The sequence below is a fragment of the Callithrix jacchus genome, chromosome 22, assembly GCF_049354715.1.
Source record: "Callithrix jacchus isolate 240 chromosome 22, calJac240_pri, whole genome shotgun sequence".
Lineage (NCBI taxonomy): Eukaryota > Metazoa > Chordata > Mammalia > Primates > Cebidae > Callithrix > Callithrix jacchus.
In genome coordinates, this window is record NC_133523.1 from 38,475,481 (window position 1) to 38,495,150 (window position 19,670).

At 43.2% G+C, this 19,670-nt stretch overlaps 2 protein-coding genes across 8 annotated transcripts in view; both read left to right on the top strand.

Annotated features, from left to right (window-relative positions):
• Positions 1 to 408: 408 nt before the first annotated feature.
• On the top strand, positions 409 to 17,365 carry ZNF284 (zinc finger protein 284). Of its 4 annotated transcripts, XM_078360059.1 has the most exons (6): positions 409 to 572; positions 1,247 to 1,497; positions 4,509 to 4,591; positions 11,379 to 11,505; positions 12,040 to 12,132; positions 15,743 to 17,365. In XM_078360059.1, the coding sequence occupies exons 3-6, from the start codon at positions 4,583 to 4,585 to the stop codon at positions 17,290 to 17,292; spliced, it is 1,779 nt and encodes a 592-aa protein (XP_078216185.1). In that variant the 5' UTR covers positions 409 to 572; positions 1,247 to 1,497; positions 4,509 to 4,582; the 3' UTR covers positions 17,293 to 17,365. The 4 variants fall into 4 exon arrangements, with proteins under 4 accessions (XP_078216185.1, XP_078216183.1, XP_078216184.1 ...); XM_078360057.1 differs by lacking the exon at positions 1,247 to 1,497 and having other exon boundaries at positions 409 to 606; XM_078360058.1 differs by lacking the exon at positions 1,247 to 1,497.
• LOC144576459 (zinc finger protein-like) overlaps positions 15,741 to 19,670 on the top strand; it is a 51,059-nt gene continuing 47,129 nt past the window's right edge. For 3 of the 4 annotated variants that reach the window (XM_078359984.1, XM_078359988.1, XM_078359993.1), the window contains exon 1: positions 18,113 to 19,287. The gene's annotated coding sequence lies outside the window, so the exon portion shown is untranslated. Of the gene's footprint in view, positions 15,833 to 18,112; positions 19,288 to 19,670 lie in introns of those variants that run through there. The other variant, XM_078359994.1, reaches the window with a different exon arrangement.

A 19,670-nucleotide genomic window follows, 5' to 3' on the forward strand; every position in this document is an offset into this window, starting at 1 on the left:
TCTCAAAAAAAAAAAATACAACTAGCCAGACGTGGTGGCCTCCCGGGCTCAAACTATCCTTCCATATCAGCCTCTTGAGTAGCTGGGACTACAGGCGCGCGCCACTTCAGGAATTCCTGTCTATTCAATATTTTCTCTTGAGGACTCAGGGAGAGGGAAGGACCACTCTCAGGGTCACAGTCCACATTCCTAACCAGGCGCTTGGGTCTATGGGATTTATTCCTCGTGGACATTGTGAGAGGTGTAGTCAAAGAGCAGCGCGGACTCCCACGCTTCCCGCTGGAGAGTGATACTAAAGAACATCTCCTTTGGCATTCAAAAAAAGTGTAGCGCAGGCAATTGGCAAGTAGTCACAGGGCGGCGTGTCCGGGGAATTCTGGGAAATGTAGTCCACACACCCCGCCGGGTAGGGGGCACTTCCGCTCCCGGGGGGTGAGGTTGCTGCAGTGCATTCGGTGGAAATTTTGCGTTCTGCGTCTGTCGGTCTTTCTAAACACGTCCCATTACGATGCGGGCTCGCCAACCACCTGGAATTTGACTAAGGAGAGAAGGAGCCTCGTTGGAAAACGGAGGTTTGGAAGGGCAGCGGCCGCTCTTTTTGTTCTGGTCAGCGGAGCCTTCTTGGTCCTAGCGTCCCCGGGGATGGGGCTGGGGGTTGGGACTTGGTCGGGACGCGTCTCGCCTGGTTTAGGGTTTTGGGGCTCTCACTCCCTCAGTCCGCCTCCCTCCATCCCACCTGTGAGACTACTTTCTCCCGATGTAGAGGGGATGTTATTAATCTCCCTATACCTCCCACTGCTGTTCTTTAAAATGGGGACTTTAGGACCATCCTAATGAAATCGTTGTGGGAACTGGAAGAGGTAACACAAATGAAGCCTTAAAGCAGTCCCTATCCCTTAGTGACTGACTGGTGGTCTCTTCTTAGTGTTTATTTCCCACGAAGCCTGTCAGATCCCTGGATAGGGTAAGAGCTCCTGCTACAGGGACCCGGCCCTTGTCTCTGATTCCTGCAGGGCTCTGGGTGATCTCAGACGCCTTCTGACCTCTTTAGGAAGGTGAGAGTTGTATCCACTTCCGTGAAGGGAGAGGAGCATTAAACTTTTATGGGGGACGGCGACGCGGTCAGGGTATTTCACAGCTTTCTCCTTCCCCAGCCTGGTTCTGAAAAAGAGCTGCAGGGAGGGGCTTCTTGGCTACTGAGGGCAAGGCTCTACGTGAGTGGTCCTTGGCTTTTTCTCTTTTACAGAGATGCTCACCTCAACCGAGAATGTAGGATGTGCCCTCAGGCTTGGGTGTTGATAATAATTAAGCATTAATTGGTAACTTCATTCCAAGGGCCTTATACAATGATCACATTTTCACCACACCTTGGCTCTGTGGAGAGGTCCTGCTTTTTTTTCCGTTTTCAAGAACGAGATACAAAGGAACAGGAGTTATTTGCGCATTGTCCCCTAAGTAATGAAAGGTGAAGCTGCGGTTGAAACCTGGGCATTACAGGTCAGAGCCTTTGTTGATAATCTTTTGGATATATTCTCATTGAGGCAGAGAAACTAGCTGGAATCTGGTGTGGAAAGCAAGTTAGGACTTAATTGAAGGACCTTGAGAGCAAAGCTCATGGGTTCGGACTGTTCTGGGAGTTTGTCAACTATTTCGTTTATTACGGCCATTCATTTATTACGAATATTTAACTTGTAATGCAATGGTATCATTGTGGAGCGTTCAGAAATTAGAGAAATACGAGTCGTACAAGTTTATAATTACCCATGAATCCAGCATGTGAAGATAGTAACCGTTAATCTTCGAATATATTTCTTTTTAGTCTTTCCTTTGGTATATTTGCATATTTATTTATAAACATTTAAACAAATTTTATAATTTTAAAACTGTTTCCCCTTATGTGTTTGACTATGGAAATTTGGAAGCACTGCTAAGAGGGAAATAACTAGTGAACTGTGATGTTATGTCATGCTCATCCTAATTTATCTCTTTGTTATTTTTGTAATGTTTCCTGATATTGTAACACTTTATTTTCGTATCATTTGAAACCTCTAGAAAAGTTGCAAAAATAGTATTAGAAATTCTCATCTACCCTTTAACCCAAATTTGCCAAGTGTTTATTTACATTTTTCACGTTTGCTTTGTTGTTGCTCCTAAGCCAGAAACCAGGAATATCCCTGTAGTCAGAAACAGTTGCTAGTAGCTTTCTGCAGCAAGGAAGCCCACGTTCCAAGGTAATTGTGTGTGTCTTGGTAAGAGGTGTTTAGGAAAGGCTGGTTATAGGGTTTCACATAACATGCTAGATAAGATTGGATATTATACTGGCTAGGCATGGTGGCTTATGTCTGCAATCCCAGCACTTTAGGAGGCTGAGGTAGGCAGATCACTTGAGACCAGGAGTTCGAAACCAATCTGACCAACATGGAGAAACCCCACTTCTACTAAAAATTCAAAAACTAGCTGAATGTAGTGGCGTGTGCCTGTAATCTCAGCTATTAGGGAGGCCGACCTATGAGAATCATTTGAACCCAGGAGGCAGAGGCTGCTGTGAGCTGAGATGGTGCCCCTGCACTCTGGCCTAAACAACCGAGTGAGACTGTGTCTCAAAAAAAATAATTAGGTATTATACTAAGTGATATTGTTATGTGTTACATATCCGATAGATGTTAAAAGACTGCTAATAGTAGTTGTGTTATTGATTAGATAGTGTTGGATACCATATTACATAACATTGTTATCTAATCTGCAGTTTTTATGTTTAAATTTGTTCAGTTTTTTTATTTTGGTCCTTATAACTATCTCTGCCCCACTTTTTACCTGCAGCCCCAAAGTCTGATTTTATGCATTGTCTTTATTGTCGCATTTTTATACTCTTCTTTGATTTAGAAGGATTCCACAGCCTTTGTCTTTTATATGCATGGGTTTTTGAAGAGTATAAGCAAGTTGTTTGGTAGAAGGACATTCATTTGGGGTTTATCTGATACATTTCATGTTTAGGTTTATATTTTGCTTTCTTCTTTTCAGAGACAGAGTCTCACTCTTGTTGCCCAGGCTGGAGTGCAGTGGTGTGATCTCGGCTCACTGCAACCCCTGCCTCCCAGGTTCAAGCAATTCTGCCTCAGCCTCCCGAGTAGCTGGGATTACACGTGCCCACCACCATGGCTGGCTAAGTTTTGTATTTTTAGTACAGACAGGGTTTCACTATTTTGGCCAGGCTGGTCTTGAACTCCTGACCTCAGAATCCACCCGCCTTGGCCTCCCAAAGCGCTGGGATTACAGACATGAGCCACCGCCCCTGGCAGATTATGCATTGTTGGTAGGGATACCATAGTAGTGGTGAGGGGTCCTTTTCATTGCAACATAACAGCGTCCAAATGATGTTGGCTTGTCCCTTCACTGGTGATCTCAACTTCGTTCACTTGCACAAGATGAAGTCTTTCAGATCTGTCCACTGTGAAGTTACTTTTTTTTTTGAGACGCAGTTTTGCTCTTGTTACCCAGGCTGGAGTGCAGTGGTGCGATCTCGGCTCACCGCAACCTCCGCCTCCTGGGTTCAGGCAATTCTCCTGCCTCAGCCTCCTGAGTAGCTGGGATTACAGGCACGCACCACCATGCCCAGCTAATTTTTTGTATTTTTGTAGAGACCGGGTTTCACCATGTTGACCAGTATGGTCTCGATCTCTTGACCTCATGATCCACCTGCCTTGGCCTCCCAAAGTACTGGGATTACAGGTGTGAGCCACCGCGCCCGGCCCTTACTTTTTTTTTAATTTTGAAAATAATTTTTCAATGGGGAGATACATTATTAGTGGACATTCTACTGTAAAGATGAGTTTCCACTTCCCATTTATTCATTCCTTTATTCAACTATAAATATTCTATTGATATGGACTCAGAATTCAGTCTTACTGATTCAGTGACATGTAGATTAACAATTATTTTTTCCACTTCTATCAAGATACATTTTACACATAGCTTTCACCCATTTCAGGCATAGAACTCAATGATTTTTAGGAATCTTGTGAAATGGAATAACCAGCATCATGATTCAGTTTAGATCATTTTCATCTCCCAGTTGGACTCCTTGTGCCCATTTATAGCTAAGCCCATTCTCACCTCAAATGTGAAGCAACAGCAAATCTACTTTCTCTATACATACATTTGCCTATTCTGAACATTTCATATAAATGGGATCATACGGTCCCTGGGTTTTTGTGACTGGCTTCTTTCACTTAACATGCTTCCGGGTTTACACATGTTGTAGCATGAGTCAGTACTTCATTTCTTTAAATTTCCAAGTAAAATTCCATTGTATGGATAGACCACAATTTGTCTGTCCATTTACCCACAGGAGGGCATTTTGGTTGTGTGCAGTCCTGGGTTATTATGAGAAATGCTGCTGCGAACATTCGAGTGCTGATTCATAATACATGTTCGTGTCGTTGGGCGGCAACCCCGAGCACCCCTTCATGTCTTTTTTTTTTTTTTTGGCCTTCTGTGACACATTCCAGGCACAATTCTGTCTTCCCTCGAACTGCATAACTGAGGACTCTGCAAATTCCCTAAAGTAGGAGGAAAAGGGACCATGTTCAAGGTGAGTAAGGCTTATCTCTTTTGCTCTTCAAATTCCATCTCACTACTTAAGATTGTCTCGTGTTTTCCTCAGTCTTGGGAAGACGCCAGGAGAACAACAGTTATTCGTGCACCTGCTGTGTGCCAGGTGGCTCCTTGTTACTTCTGTGCTGAATTTGCATTTGGATTTGATTTTGTTTACTTTTACCGTTATTTATATTACGAGTAGAAATGTAGTGGGAAGGAACAGTTCTCCCATTTCACTACATCTCTTCACACTAATTGGGCATTTTTATTTTCTCATGCTACTCCTCATGCACATTCATAACTGTATTTGTATGCATACTTAGCTAATTTAAATTGTGTTCTTTTTATTTAATATGATATAATGTTTGTTGTTTATGATTACATTATGTTCCCATTGAATCGATGTTCCTTTTTTTTTTTTTCCTCGATATGGAGTCTTGTTCTGTCGCCCAGATTGGAGTGCAGTGGTGTGATCTCGGCTCACTGCAACCTCCACCTCCCAAGTTCAAGTGATTTCCTACCTCAGCCTCCCAAGTAATTGGGATTACAGGTGCCCACCACCACGCTGGCTAATTTTTGTATTTTTAGTAGAGAAGGGGGTTTCACCACATTGGCCAGGCTGGTTTCAAACTCCTGACCTTGTGATTCGCCTGCCTTGGCCTCCCAAAGTGCTTGGATTACAGGTGTGCGCCACTGCACCTGGCCGCTGTTCCTTTTTAACTACTTTATACTCACAGGCACTAGGAGCTCAATTTTGAAGGCTACTTTTGACATGTGCCATGTTGGCTGTTTTGTAGATAAAATATCCACATGTGGCACAGCACAGCAGGCTGTAACTGTGGCTTCGCCCAAGGATTTCTGGAGATTTTCACATAGGAAGAGCTGGATTTTGTTTTCCCCATGCTTAAGTCATGTATATATATTATGTATGTATATTATTTATCATTTTTTTTTATTCCTTATGTATTAAGGAGTTTGCCCAAATGGTAGGTAACTTTAGTTCCAAATGTCCATGTTATCAGAAGATTCTCTAGTCACTATGTTCTGTTCCTTTATTTATTCCTCAGAACAGCTGAATGATACAATTCTCAGCTTCATCTTCCTCTTAAATATGTGAAACATGAGAAACCTGCTGAGGTTCAGAGAGGAAACCCGGGGTTGGCATGTTAGTTATTTTGCTAAATTGAAAGAGAGAGGCAAGAAGAAAGAGTATTCTCCATGGAAGGACCTGTGTCTTCTGGTATGGGTGTCTGGAGTGCCCTCTTGAGTGAAGACACCACTGGTGGCGCAGCTCCTGCCTGGCCCCTGCTTGGGGGACCTCTTCTCTTCTTGTCCTGGCACCTCCTCAGGTGCACCTAGTACTCCAGACACCAAAAGGCAGTGATTCCTACACTCATTATAGAAAATCTTTACGTTCCTAATGGCAAAGATGGCTTACAGAGCGTTACCAGGAAATGTGATAGCCTAAGGCGAAAATAGGTACCACTTTGATATCTAAAAAAGACACACTCCGAAATAAGAATCTTATGTACAGAATGGATAAAAAAAATTCAAAGGAATATGAATAAAGGACATTAATACATTAATTGGTAAATTGTACAGGAGAAATAGAAAGGGCCAATACATACTTGAAAAGGTAATAGTACTATTTATAATCTAATCATGGGATTAATAAGGTGAATTATTCTCTCGAATGAGATCATCAAAATCACAGGAAATTCAATAATCTGCCTTTGGCTATTTTAAGAAAAAGCAGGGTAATGTATCCCCTTGAAAGATTTTGGAGTCTGATAAAAAATTGAGATCTGACATATATAATCACAATTTTTAACATTTTTATTTTTTGACATTTTAATTTTCTTTTTTTTTTTTTTTGAGACGGAGTTTCACTCTTGTTACCCAGGCTGAAGTGCAGTGGCGCGATTGGCTCACCGCAACCTCTGCCTCCTGGGTTCAAGCAATTCTCCTGCCTCAGCCTCCTGAGTAGCTGAATTACAGGCACGCGCCACCATGCCCAGCTGATTTTTTGTACTTTTAGTAGAGACGGGGTTTCACCATGTTGATCAGGATGGTCTCTATCTCTTGACCTTGTAATCCACCCGCCTTGGCCTCCCAAAGTGCTGGGATTACAGGCACGAGCCACTGCACCCAGCCGACATTTTAAGTTTCATTTGAAATTATTTTTATTCTTTTTAAATTTTTATTTATTTATTTTTTAATTGTACTTTAGATTCTGGGGTACATGTGCAGATCATGCAGGATTGTTGCATAGGTACATACATGGCAATGTGGTTTGCTGCCTCCATCCCCTGTCACCTACATCTGGCATTTTTCCCCATGTTATCGCTCCCCGACCTCCTCACCCTCCCTCTGTCCCTCCCTTGGTCCCTTCCAACAGACTCCAGTGTGTGTTGCTCCCCTCCCTGTGTCCATGTGTTCTCATTGTTCAGCACTCGCCTATGAGTGAGAACATATGGTGTTTGATTTTCTGTTCTTGTGTCACTTTGCTGAGAATTATGGTTTCAGATTCATCCATGTGCCTACAAAGGATGCAAACTCATCATTTTTTATGGCTACGTAGTATTCCATGTCGTATATTTGCCACATTTTCTTGTCCAGTCTATCGTTGATGGGCATTTGGGTTGGTTCCAGGTCTTTGCTATTGTAAACAGTGCTGCTATGAACACATGTGTGCATGTGTCTTTATAATAGAATGATTTATAATCCTTTGGTTATATACCCAGTAATGGGATTGCTGGGTCAAATGGAATTTCTATTTCTAGGTCCTTGAGGAAGTGCCACACTGTCTTCCACAATGGTTGAACTAGTTTACACTTCCACCAACAGTGTAAAAGTGTTCCTATTTCTCCACATCCTCTCCAGCATCTGTTGTCTCCAGATTTTTTAATGATCACCATTCTAACTGGCATGAGGTGGTATCTCAATGTGGTTTTGATTTGCATTTCTCTAATAATCAGTTATGATGAGCATTTTTTCATATGTTTATTGGCCTCATGTATGTCTTTTTTTGAAAAGTGTCTGTTCATATCCTTCGCCCACTTTTGGATGGGTTGGTTTTTTTTTCTTGTAAATCTATTTTAGTTCTTTGTAGATTCTGGATATTAGTTCTTTGTCAGATGGGTAGATTGCAAAAAGTTTTTCCCATTCTATTGGTTGCCAGTTCACTCTAATGATTGTTTTTTTTGCTGGGCAGAAGCTCTGGAGTTTAATTAGGTCCCATTTGTCTGTTTTGGCTTTTGTTGCCAGTGCTTTTGATGTTTTAGTCATGAAGTCCTTGCCTACGCCTATGTCCTGAATGGTTTTGCCTAGATTTTCTTCTAGGGTTTTTATGGTGTTAGGTCTTATGTTTAAATCTTTAATCCATCTGGAGTTAATTTTAGTGTAAGGTGTCAGGAAGGGGTCCAGTTTCTGCTTTCTGCACATGGCTAGCCAGTTTTCCCAACACCATTTATTAAACAGGGAATCCTTTCCCCATTGCTTGTTTTTGTCAGGTTTGTCAAAAATCAGATGGTTGTAGATGTGTGGCGTTGCCTCCAGGGCCTCTGTTCTGTTCCGTTGGTCTATATCTGTTTTGGTACCAGTACCATGCTGTTTTGATTACTGTAGCCGTGTAATATAGTTTGAAATCAGGTAGCATGATGCCTCCAGCTTTGTTCTTTTTGCGTAGGATTGTCTTGACTATGCAAGCTCTCTTTTGGTTCCATATAAAGTTTAAAGTGGTTTTTTCCAGTTCTGTGAAGAAGGTCATTGGTTGCTTGATGGGGATAGCGTTGAATCTATAAATTACTTTGGGCAGTATGGCCATTTTCACAATATTGATTCTTCATAACCATGAACATGGAATGTTTTTCCATCTGTTTGTGTCCTCTCTTATTTCCTTGAGCAGTGGTTTGTAGTTCTCCTTGAAGAGGTCCTTTACATCCTTTGCTGGTTGTATTCCTAGGTATTTTATGTGAATGGGATTTGCTTATGATTTGGCTCTCTGTTAGTCTGTTTTTGGTGTATAGAAATGCTTGTGATTTCTGCACAATGATTTTGTATCTTGAGACTGCTGAAGTTGCTTATCAGTTTAAGGAGATTTTGGGCTGAGATGTTAGGGTCTTCTAAATATACAATCATGTCGTCTGCAAATAGAGACAATTTGACTTCCTCTTTTCCTAATTGAATGCGCTTTATTTTTTTTTTCTTGTCTAATTGCTCTGGCTAGAACTTCCAATACTATATTGAATGGAGTGGTGAGAGAGGGCATCCTTGTCTAGTGCCAGATTTCAAAGGGAATACTTCCAGTTTTTTCCCATTCAGTATGATGTTGGCTGTAGGTTTATCATAAATAGCGTTTATTGTTTTGACATATGTTCCTTCAATACCCAGTTTATTGAGAGTTTTTAGCATAAAGGGCTGTTGAATTCTGTCGAAGGCCTTCTCTGCGTCTACTGAGATAATCGTGTGGTTTTTGTCTTTGGTTCTGTTTACGTGGTGGGTTATGTTTATAGACTTGCATTTTGCTCTGTTGCCCAGGATAGAGTACAGTGATGTGAGTGCAGCCTACTGCAGCCTTGAACCCTGGGGGTCCAGATCTTCCTGCCTCAGCCTCCCGAGTAACTAGGACTACAGGCACTTACCACCATGCCTGGCTAAGTTTTTAAATGTATAAAGATGGTGTCTTGCTGTGTTGCCTACACTGGTCTCGAACTCCTGAGTTCAAGCAGTTCCCCCACCATAGCCTCTTAAAGCACTGGGATTACAGGTGTGAATCACTGAACCTGGTTTGAAATTATTTAACTTAAATTAATTAATTAATTGTTTTATTTTATTTCTTTTTTGAAACAGAGTCTTGCTCTGTTGTCCAGGCTGGAGTGCAATGGCACAATCTCAGGTCACTGCAACCTCCGCCTCCTGGGTTCAAGTGATTCTTGTGCTTCAGCCTCCCAAGTGTCTGGGATTATAGGCATGTGCCACCTTGCCCAGCTAAATTTTTGTATATTTTGTAGAGACGGAATTTTGCTATGTTGCCCAGGCTGGTGTCGAACTCCGAGAGCTCAAGTGATTTGCTTGTCTCAACCTCCAAAAGTGCTGGGATTATAGGCATGACTAGCACGCCCAGCCGAAATTATTTTAAATAATCAGACTGGAGAGTAAGGTCTACGTAACCCAATTTTCTTCACAGGATTGGTAATAATGAAAACTACATAAAATTAAATATTTATTATTTAGAATAGATAAAGATAGATCATCAGTTCTCTGTAATACTATGCAGACATGAAATAGATAACCATAATGAAAGTTATATTAAAAGGTAATAAAATTAACTAATGTTAATTAAATGCCTAGTCTGTGCCACAGACTTTTCCCCATTTATATTCTCTTGTTTATCTCTGAAGAAAACTAATGTAACAGTCTTTATACAGCAAAGAAACCAGTGCATGTAGGCAAACTTATCCAAGGTCACATGGCTGGGAAGGCAAAGGCACAGAGCCTTAGGATTGAGCCTTGTGAGTGTGCACATAGACACACTGGCTCCACATCATGACATTCAATGCTGCAATTAATGTATATAATTTGTGTCTTGTTTGTTTGTTTGTAAGTGATGCTGCTAAATATAGTTTGTGTTTTGAGAGTACAGAGGACCCACTCCATAGCTGTCCCACATAGGTCACCATAAACTTGTTAGTTTGGCAGATATTAAAGGAAAATGGTAGGCCAGGTGTGGTGGCTCAAGCCTGTAATCCCAGCACTTTGGGAGGCCGAGGCGGGTGGATCACGAAGTCAAGAGATGGAGACCATCCTGGTCAACGTGGTGAAACCCCATCTCTACTAAAAATACAAAAAATTAGCTGGGCACAGTGGTGCGTGCCTGTAATCCCACCTACTCAGGAGGCTGAGGCAGGAGAATTACCTGAACCCAGGAGGCGGAGGTTGTGGTGAGCCTAGATCGTGCCATTGCACTCCAGACTGGGTAACAAGAGCGAAACTCCGTCTCAAAAAAAAAAAAAAAAGAAAGAAAAATGGGCCAGATGCAGTGGCTTAGGCCTGTAATCCCAGCACTTTGGGAGGCTGAGGTTGGCAAATCGCCTGAGGTCAGGAGTTCATGGCCAACCTGGCCAAAATGGTGAAACCCTGTCTCTACTAAAAATACAAAAATTAGCCAGGTGTGGTGGTGTGCACCTGTGATCCTAGTTATTTGGGAGACTGAGGCAGGAGAATCACTTGAGCCCAGGGGGCGGAGGTTGCAGTGAGCCAAGATCGTGCCTCTGCACTCCAGCCTGAGTGACAGAGCAAGGCTCCATCTCAACAACAAAAAAAGAAACAGAGAGAGAGAGAGAGAAAATGATAATATCCAGGGTTCAAGTACCAGAAAGAACAATGGGCATAACTAAACAAGGTTGAGACTTAATTGCTTAATGTTGCTGGGGCAATTGGCAAGTTTCTTTGAAACCTGTGTATCTGTAGCCCAGGATGCTGTGTTTAGAGTTCTAGAAGGTTACATACAAGGAGACTCAGTAAGTGCACAAATTAAACTATAGGACTTTTTCATCATTCCTCTTCTGGTACAGGTCTGGAAAATCAATTACAGATGTCCCATTCATTCTGTCTGTATCCTGGCAATGATAGAGACAGAGTGAATGGGACATCTGTAAGTTGACCTACGTCTCTCAAGATCTACGGCAACTTCTCACCCATACCCTTCAGCTGCTCAGTGTCACCCTTCTCCCCGGAATCATTGGTCATGAGATTGAGATTACATATGTTTGATGTCGTAGGAGGCAGTGACCTTCAAGGATGTGGCTGTGGTTTTCACCGAGGAGGAGCTGGGGCTGCTGGGCCCTGCCCAGAGGAAGCTGTACCGAGATGTGATGCTGGAGAACTTCAGGAACCTGCTCTCAGTGGGTGAGCACAGGCACCCTCTGTAATTGAACATCAGGCCCCAAGAGTGGTTTTGTATCCTAGAGTGTTTGTACTAATTTGTTTTTACGCTGCTATGAAGAAATACTCAAGACGGGGTAATTTATAAAGAAAAGACATTTCATTGACTCACAGTTTCACATGGCTGGGAAGGCCTCAGGAAACTTACAGTCATGGTCAAAAGTGAAGAGGGGGAGGAAGGCGCCTTTTTCACAGTGCGGCAGGAAGATGTGCTAAACAAAGTGCAAAAGGCCCCGTGTAAAACCATCAGATCTTGTGAGAACTCACCCGGTATTATGAGAACAGAATGGAGGCAACTCCTCCCATGATTCAGTTATCTCCCACCAGGTCCCTCTTAGGACATATGGGGATTATGGGAACTACAATTCAAAATGAGATTTGGGTGGGGACACAGCCAAACCATATCAGTGTTCAAGTTCGAGTATGCAGTGAGAAGCTAAATTTCGAGTGAATTTTACCCAGGAGGTATTGGGATTAAGCATGTGACTTTGTTCACAGGGCATCAACCTTTCCACAGAGATACTTTTCACCTCCAAAGAGAAGAAAAGTTTTGGATGATGGAGACAGCAACCCAAAGAGAAGGGAATTCAGGTGAGAACCAAGCAACCATGCATCCTTGTATGCAACTCTCCCATCGGTTTTACTTCTGTCCATTGCCCTGGTGTAAATGGTCAGACCTGTTTCCTGGATTATTACAACCTCCTTCCTGCTGGTTTTCCTGCTCCCCCGACCCCTCTTTCCACCCTGACATCTGTTTTCTTCATAGCAGCCAAAGTGATCCTTAGGAAATGTAAGTCAGATTGCCATCCCTCAGCTTAAAAGCCTTTATAACTTCTTATTTGTATTAAAGTTACAATTGCTTTCAGTGCCTTTTAGAGACCCTGGATCTGCTCTTCATCCCTCACTGCCTCTCTGACGACATCTCCTGTGCTTTCCCTCTTGCTTCATCTTTTCCAGCCCTGTTGTCCTCCCTGCTGTTTCTCATCCTGCCAAGGACACTGTATCGCCTGTTGCTGGTACCCAGTGACACAAACTTAGCAGATTAAACAACAAGCGTTTATCTTTGTGTTCTTCAGACCTGAAGTCTGACACATCTCACTGGACAGAAATCAAGGTGTCCCTAGGGCTTTGTTCCTTTCTGGATGTTCATGGGGAAAAGGCTTCACTTTAGTTTACCAATCCCTGGGCACCGTCCACACTCCTTGGCTTTTGTTTCTCTTCCTCCATCTTCAAAGGCAGCTCCATTGCATCCCTGACCATTCTTTCATAGTCATGCCATTGTTCTTCTTAAGCCTCTGTTTTCCACCTTTCAGGTCCCTTGTGATCGAATTGGTCACTCCCACATAATCTAGAATGACCTTCCTCCTTTCTGTTTAGCTGACTAGTGACCTTAATTGCACGTGCAACCATCATCTCTTGCTGTGTAACCTAACAGGTTCATTGGTCCCGGAAGTCGGATGTGGACATCTTTCAGGAACCGTTGTTCTGCCTACTACAGAAGCTTCTGTCTTAGAGTTTATACATGTTCTTCTTTCTGATTGGAATATGCTTTCACCTCAAAACCTTCTGACCCTTCCTTTATTCTGGTCTCTCTTCGGCTTTAATATCATGAGAAGGGCCCTCTTTGACCACTCTATTTAAAATGCCAGCTGGGCATGGTGGCTTCACACCTGTAATCTCAGGACTTTGGGAGGCTGAGGCAGGCAGATAGCTTGAGGCCAGGAGTTCCAGACCAGCCTGGCCAGCATGGCAAAACCCTGACTCTACTAAAAATACAAAAATTAGCTAGGTGTGGTGGCACAGTCCTGGAATCCCAGCTACGCAGGTGTCTGAGGCACAAGAATCATTTGAACCCAGGAGGGAGAGGTTGCAGTGAGCTGGGATTGTGCCTGGTTGATACTCTAGCCTGGGTGACAGAGTGAGACTTTGTCTCAAAAATAAATCAATAAATCAATACTAGAATGGAATACTGTCCTGTCTTTACCCTTCTGCTGTTGTCTTATACTGTGTCTCATATATTTCTATTTATCTATTATCTCCACTACCTGGAACAGAATGTCTAGGAGGAAGACTTTTAGCTGCTCGATTTTTATTTTAGATTCAGGGGGTACATGTGCAGGTTCATCATCTGGGTATATTGTGTGATGCTGAGGTTTGCATCGTGAATGATCGCATCACCCAGGTATGGAGCACAGTACCCAATAGTGGTGGCAGGATAACCCTCAGGTTTCCAGGCCGTGTGCGCTGGTATTAGAGGTAGTGGTGATGGTCTGGCTAGGCCAGTCCTGAAACCCCCACATGGTGTGTGCAGATGAGTGTCAGCAGTGGTGGTGGCGGCAGGCTTGTAGGACCTATCCTCCGGTCACTAGGAGGAGCGTGCAGATGCCAGTGGTGGTGATCAGGGTAGGGAAATCCTTAGGCCTCTGGACAGCATTCTCAGGCACCTATGGCAGGATTCTAGGTCTGTTGTAAGGCTCTCTCCATCGTACATGCTCATGCCCCTGTGGCAGGATTCCAGGTCTGTTGTAAGGCTCTCTCCATCGTACATGCTCATGCCTGGGGCGACCAACATGGCAGGGTGATCTCAACAGCCCCAAGTGGTATGCTTGGGTAGTGTAGGAATGATACCAGGCCAAGTGAGCCTGTCCTCAGGCCTTTCAGTGGTACAGGCAGATGCAGGCTGTGGAGGAAGAGGTGGCATGATCCCCTGGTCCCCAGATGGCATGCTCCATGCTCCAGCACTGGCGGTGCACAGCTAGGTCTTCGTCAGTTCTCTCGTTTGTGCACACGTATGCCTGAGGCAGCACAGGGTAGAGCAATCCTCAGGTCCCTCTGTGTCATGCTTTGGCACTGCGATGGGCAGCACCAAATGAAGTCCTAAGGTCTGCCACAGGTCTGCCTACTGTGGTAGGCAGTGCAGGGGATTCCCCAAGCCTCTAGGTGGTATGCTTGGGTGGCAGTGGCAGAGTGTACAGAGAGCCTTTCCTCAGAATGAGAACACATAGAAGTGTGCAGTGGCCCTGCTGCTGGGGGGTGGGGTAGCACTGCCATTAGAGGCAGCAGCCCCAGACAGGCTGCTTTCAGGCTCTGGTGAGTACACACTTTGGGTCCTTTTGTACTGTACTGGGGACAGCCTCCCTGGAGTGCTGCACTGCCCATTCCCCAGAGTGTAGGACAATATGTGGCCTAGATTGCTGGGAACTCTGCCATACTGCTGGGTCTAATAGGCATTGCACTATTGCAGCTCTCCAGGTGGATGTGTGTGGGGGCATGTCGCTGGGGCTCCAGGGAGTTGGAGATGCAAGGGCTATTTGGCCCCAGGGCAAGATGCAGCCTGATGGGGGTGCGGACCTCAAAATAACGCTGGGCCATAGCTTCTTGAGTCTCATGAGCACCCTCTCTGGAGCGGTGCCACTGCACAGAGTCCAGATAGCCCACATACTAGTCTCAGGGCCCACAGGGGTCAAGGGGCTTTCTTATGGCTGATTGCCGGAGTTCACAGTGGAAAGGGAAACCACTAGGCATCTCTACCCTTTCCCAACCCTGAGGAGCCTTTCGGGCTTTCGGGTCATCACGGCCAGAAGGGCTGCATCACTCTACTCTCCTTTTGTGCTTCAGGTGTTTCCAATCACTTCTCTGCTTTATTCCAGTGATCCTTCTTAGGGTATGATTATTTGCTTTTTACATTTTTTATTTAAAAATATGTAGAACACTTCATGAATTCGCATATCAGCCTCGTGCAGAGGCTGGTCATTCCAACTTTACAGTATGTGCTGCTGAAGTGAGCACTGCTCATTATTTTGGCTCTTTGTGGAGGAGGCAAGCTCTGCGTGTCTTTAGTCAGCCATCTTGAAGTCTTCCTACTGTTAAAGTTCCTACTGATTCACCGTGTATCTAATTTATTAGTTACATAATATAGACCATGCAAGATTTTAGACTAGGAAATTGGTAGAAATAGTAACAAGTTAACTGTATGTATTATAGTAATATTTTAAATTAAGTCTTTCATTTCTACCATGTATGAGACATTATGTGGTTCAAAATCGGTTTCATGAAAACAAGATACCGTGGTGCACTTGGAAAACACAAACTGCACCTTCCTTGTATTCAGTAAAGTTTCAGGCCATGTCCTAAGTGAAATCCTGGAAACACTGAACAAAGACTTCGCTTATCCACATCTCTTCATTCTGTGTCCTTATAGGAGGCAAGATCCAAACTGAGTTGGAGTCTGTTCCAGAAACAGGACCACATGAGGAGTGGTCTTGCCAGCAAATCTGGGAACAAATTGCAGGTAACTTAACTAGGCCTCAAGACTCCATGATAAGTAGCTCTCAGTTCTACACACAAGGTGATGTCCCCTCCCAGGCTGATGCAGGACTATCTATAATTCACATAGGACAGACACTTTCCGAGGATGAGAAGTGTAAAAAATCCTTCAGTGACATCTCCATCCTTGATCTTCATCAAGAATTACACTCAGGAAAGATATCCCATACATGTAATGAGTACAGGAAGAGCTTCTGTTATAGCTCAGCTCTTCATATTCATCAGAGAGTTCACATGGGAGAGAAACTCTATAAGTGTGATGTGTGTGGTAAGGAATTTAGTCGGCGCTCATATCTGCAAACCCATCAGAGAGTCCACACTGGGGAAAAACCATTCAAATGTGAGCAGTGTGGGAAAGGCTTCAGCCGTAGATCAGGAATTTATGTTCACTGCAAATTACACACAGGAGAAAAACTTCATATTTGTGAGGAATGTGGGAAGGCTTTCACTCACAATTCCCAGCTTCAGGAACATCAAAGAATCCATACTGGGGAGAAGCCATTTCAATGTTATATATGTGGTAAGAGCTTCCGTAGTAGAGCAAATCTTAATAGGCACTCCATGGTCCACATGCAAGAGAAGTCATTTAGATGTGATCTCTGTAGTACTAGCTTTGGTCCGAGACCAGCACTTGATAGTCATTGCATGGTCCACACAGGAGAGAAACTATACAAATGTGAAAAGTGTGGAAGGAGCTTCATTTGTAGGCAAGATCTTTATAAGCATGAGATGGACCACACAGGAGACAAACCATATAATTGTAATGTATGTGGGAAGAGCTTCAAGTGGTCCTCATGTCTTTCAAGACATCAGCGGGTCCACAATGAAGAAACAACATTCAAATGTGACAGATGTGGGAAGAAATTTTACATGAATTCACAGGGCCATTCACATCAGAGAGCCCACAGAGAAGAAAAACTGTATAAATGTCAGAAGTGTGGGAAGGGCTACATTAGTAAGTTTAATCTTGACTTGCACCAGAGGGTCCACACGGGAGAGAGACCTTATAATTGTAAGGAATGTGGAAAGAGCTTCAGGTGGGCCTCAGGTATTTTGAGACATAAGAGACTCCATACTGGAGAAAAACCATTTGAATGTGAAGAGTGTGGGAAGAGGTTTACTGAGAATTCAAAACTTCGTTTCCATCAAAGAATTCACACTGGAGAAAAGCCATACAAATGTGAGGAGTGTGGAAAGGGCTTCAGATGGGCCTCAACTCACCTAACCCATCAGAGACTCCACAGCAGAGAAAAACTCTTCCAATGTGAGGACTGTGGGAAGAGCAGTGAGCACAGTTCATGCCTTCAAGACCAACAAAGAGACCACAGTGGAGAAAAAACATCCAAATGTGAGGACTGTGGGAAGCGCTACAAGAGGCGCTTGAATCTAGATATGATTTTATCATTATTTTTAAATGACATATAATTGTCCATATTTATGGGTTATGGCATATTTCAATACATACACGTATAGAATGTATAATGATCAATGTTATTAGCATATCCATCACCTCGTGTATCATTTGCTTGTGTTGATCATTTATCATTTCTTTATGTTTTGAACTTTCAAAAATCTGCTGTTCTAGTTAATTGAAAATAATTATGGGCTGGGCGCGGTGGCTCAAGCCTGTAATCCCAGCACTTTGGGAAGCCGAGGCGGGTGGATCACAAGGTCAAGATATTGAGACCATCCTGGTCAACATGGTGAAACCCCGTCTCTACTAAAAATATAAAAAATTAGCTGGGCATGGTGGCGCGTGCCTGTAATCCCAGCTACTCAGGAGGCTGAGGCAGGAGAATTGCCTGAACCCAGGAGGCGGAGGTTGCAGTGAGCCGAGATCACGCCATTGCACTCCAGCCTGGGTAACAAGAGCGAAACTCCGTCTCAAAAAAAAAAAAAAAAGAAAAGAAAATAATTATGAATTATAGTCACCCTTAGTACTGTGGAACATTAGAACTTGTTCCCTTCATCTTACTGTACTTTTGCATCTGTTAACTAACCTTTCACCATCCATTCTCCCTCCTGCTTTCCTCTTACTAGCAATTACTAATTGCTATGCCATGCTGCTTCTGCTTTTACTTTTTATTTTTATTTTTTTAAGACAGTATAGTGGCATGATCCTGGCTCACTGCAGCCTCCGCCTCCCAGGTTCAAGCAATTCTCCTGCCTTAACCTCCTGAGTAGCTGGGATTACAGTCAAATGCTACCACACCTGGCTAATTGTTGTATTTTAAGTAGAGACGGGGTTTCACCATGTTGGTCAGGCTAGTCTTGAACTCCCAACCTCAAGTGATCCACCTGCTTTGGCCTTCCAAAGTGCTGGGATTACAGACATAAGCCACTGTGCCTGGCCAATGCTATGCGGCTTCTATGATGTCAACTTTTAAGCTTTCAAATATGAGTGAGAACATGTATTATCTTTCCGGGCCTGACTTTACATCACTCAACATCATGTTCTCCAAAGCTTATTTCTATCTTGCCATAAATCACAGAATTTTGTTATTTTTTATGGTTAGTGTTCCTCTGTGTATGTATGCCACATTTTCTTTACCATTTTCTATTGATGAACACTTAGGTTGAGTCCATATGTTAGCTACTGCAAATAGTACTATAATAAATATAGGAGTGCAGACAGGAGTTCAACACATGGATTCCTTCCTTTCCTTTGGATATATAGCTAGTAGTGGGATTGCTGGATCACTTGAATCTTAATCTGCATAAGAGAATCTACACTGGAGAAAAACCATGGAAGTGTGGAGAGTGGTATATGCTTCAGTCGGGCCTCACATCTTCAAATTCAGTGTCGGTAGAGAAACCTTAATGATGTGATGTATGTAACACTCTTTCCTTCACCTTAACAACTATAATTTCATATGAGAGATCACGTGAAAGAGAATTAAAATGACTAATGTGTGGCCAGGTGCCATGGCTCATACCTGTAATCCCAACACTTTGGGAGGCCAAGGCGGGCAGATCACTTGACGTCAGGAGTTTCCAACATAATGAAGTTAGATCTGCGCTTCACACTGTACTTAAAAATAAGCTCAGAATGACCAGTGACCTAAATATAAGAGCTTAAGCTATATAACTCTTAGAATAAAACATAGAGGTTAATCTTCAAGACTTTTTATTTAAAATAACTTCTTAGATAAGATACCATAAGCACAAACAAAGCCCATATAAATTGGACTAGAGTAAAAAAAAAATGCTATGCATAAACAGACATTGTCAAGAGCATGAAAAGACCATCAGCGTGGCTTCTAGAATCAGAATATATAAAGAACTCTTAGACCAGGTGAGGTGGCTCTCACAATCCCAGCACTCTGGAATGCTGAGGTGGGTAGATTACTTGAGCCCAGGAGTTTGAGACCTTCCTGGGCAACATGGCAAAAACCATGTCTCTACTTACTAAATAAGTAGGTAAGTAAGTAAGTAAGCCAGGCATAGTCCTGTGGTCCCACCTACTTGGGAGGCTGAAGCAGAAGGATTGCTTGAGCCCGGGAGGTCAAGGCTGCAGTGACATGTCATTGCACCATTAAAGAACTCTTACAACTCAATAACAAGAAGAGAAACAACCCAATTTTCTAATGAGCAAAGATACAAATAGAAATTTCAGATATACAAGTTACCAGCAGTGGTGAAAAGATGCTTATCTATTAGTTGTCAGGAAAATGGAAATCAAAACATAATGAGACACCATTTTACAATAGCTATCTTAGCTATCATTTTTAGAAATAGAAAATAGCCAGTGTGGTGGCAGGCACTGAAGTCCCAGCTACTTGGGAGGCTGAAGTAGGAAGATC

Bases quoted from the DNA above. Each gene is read 5' to 3' on its own strand.
- ZNF284 (XM_078360057.1), top strand. The intron at 11,506-12,039 runs GTGAGCACAGGC...CTTTGTTCACAG, and splicing joins CAGGAACCTGCTCTCAGTGG to GGCATCAACCTTTCCACAGA. The intron at 12,133-15,742 runs GTGAGAACCAAG...GTGTCCTTATAG, and splicing joins CCAAAGAGAAGGGAATTCAG to GAGGCAAGATCCAAACTGAG.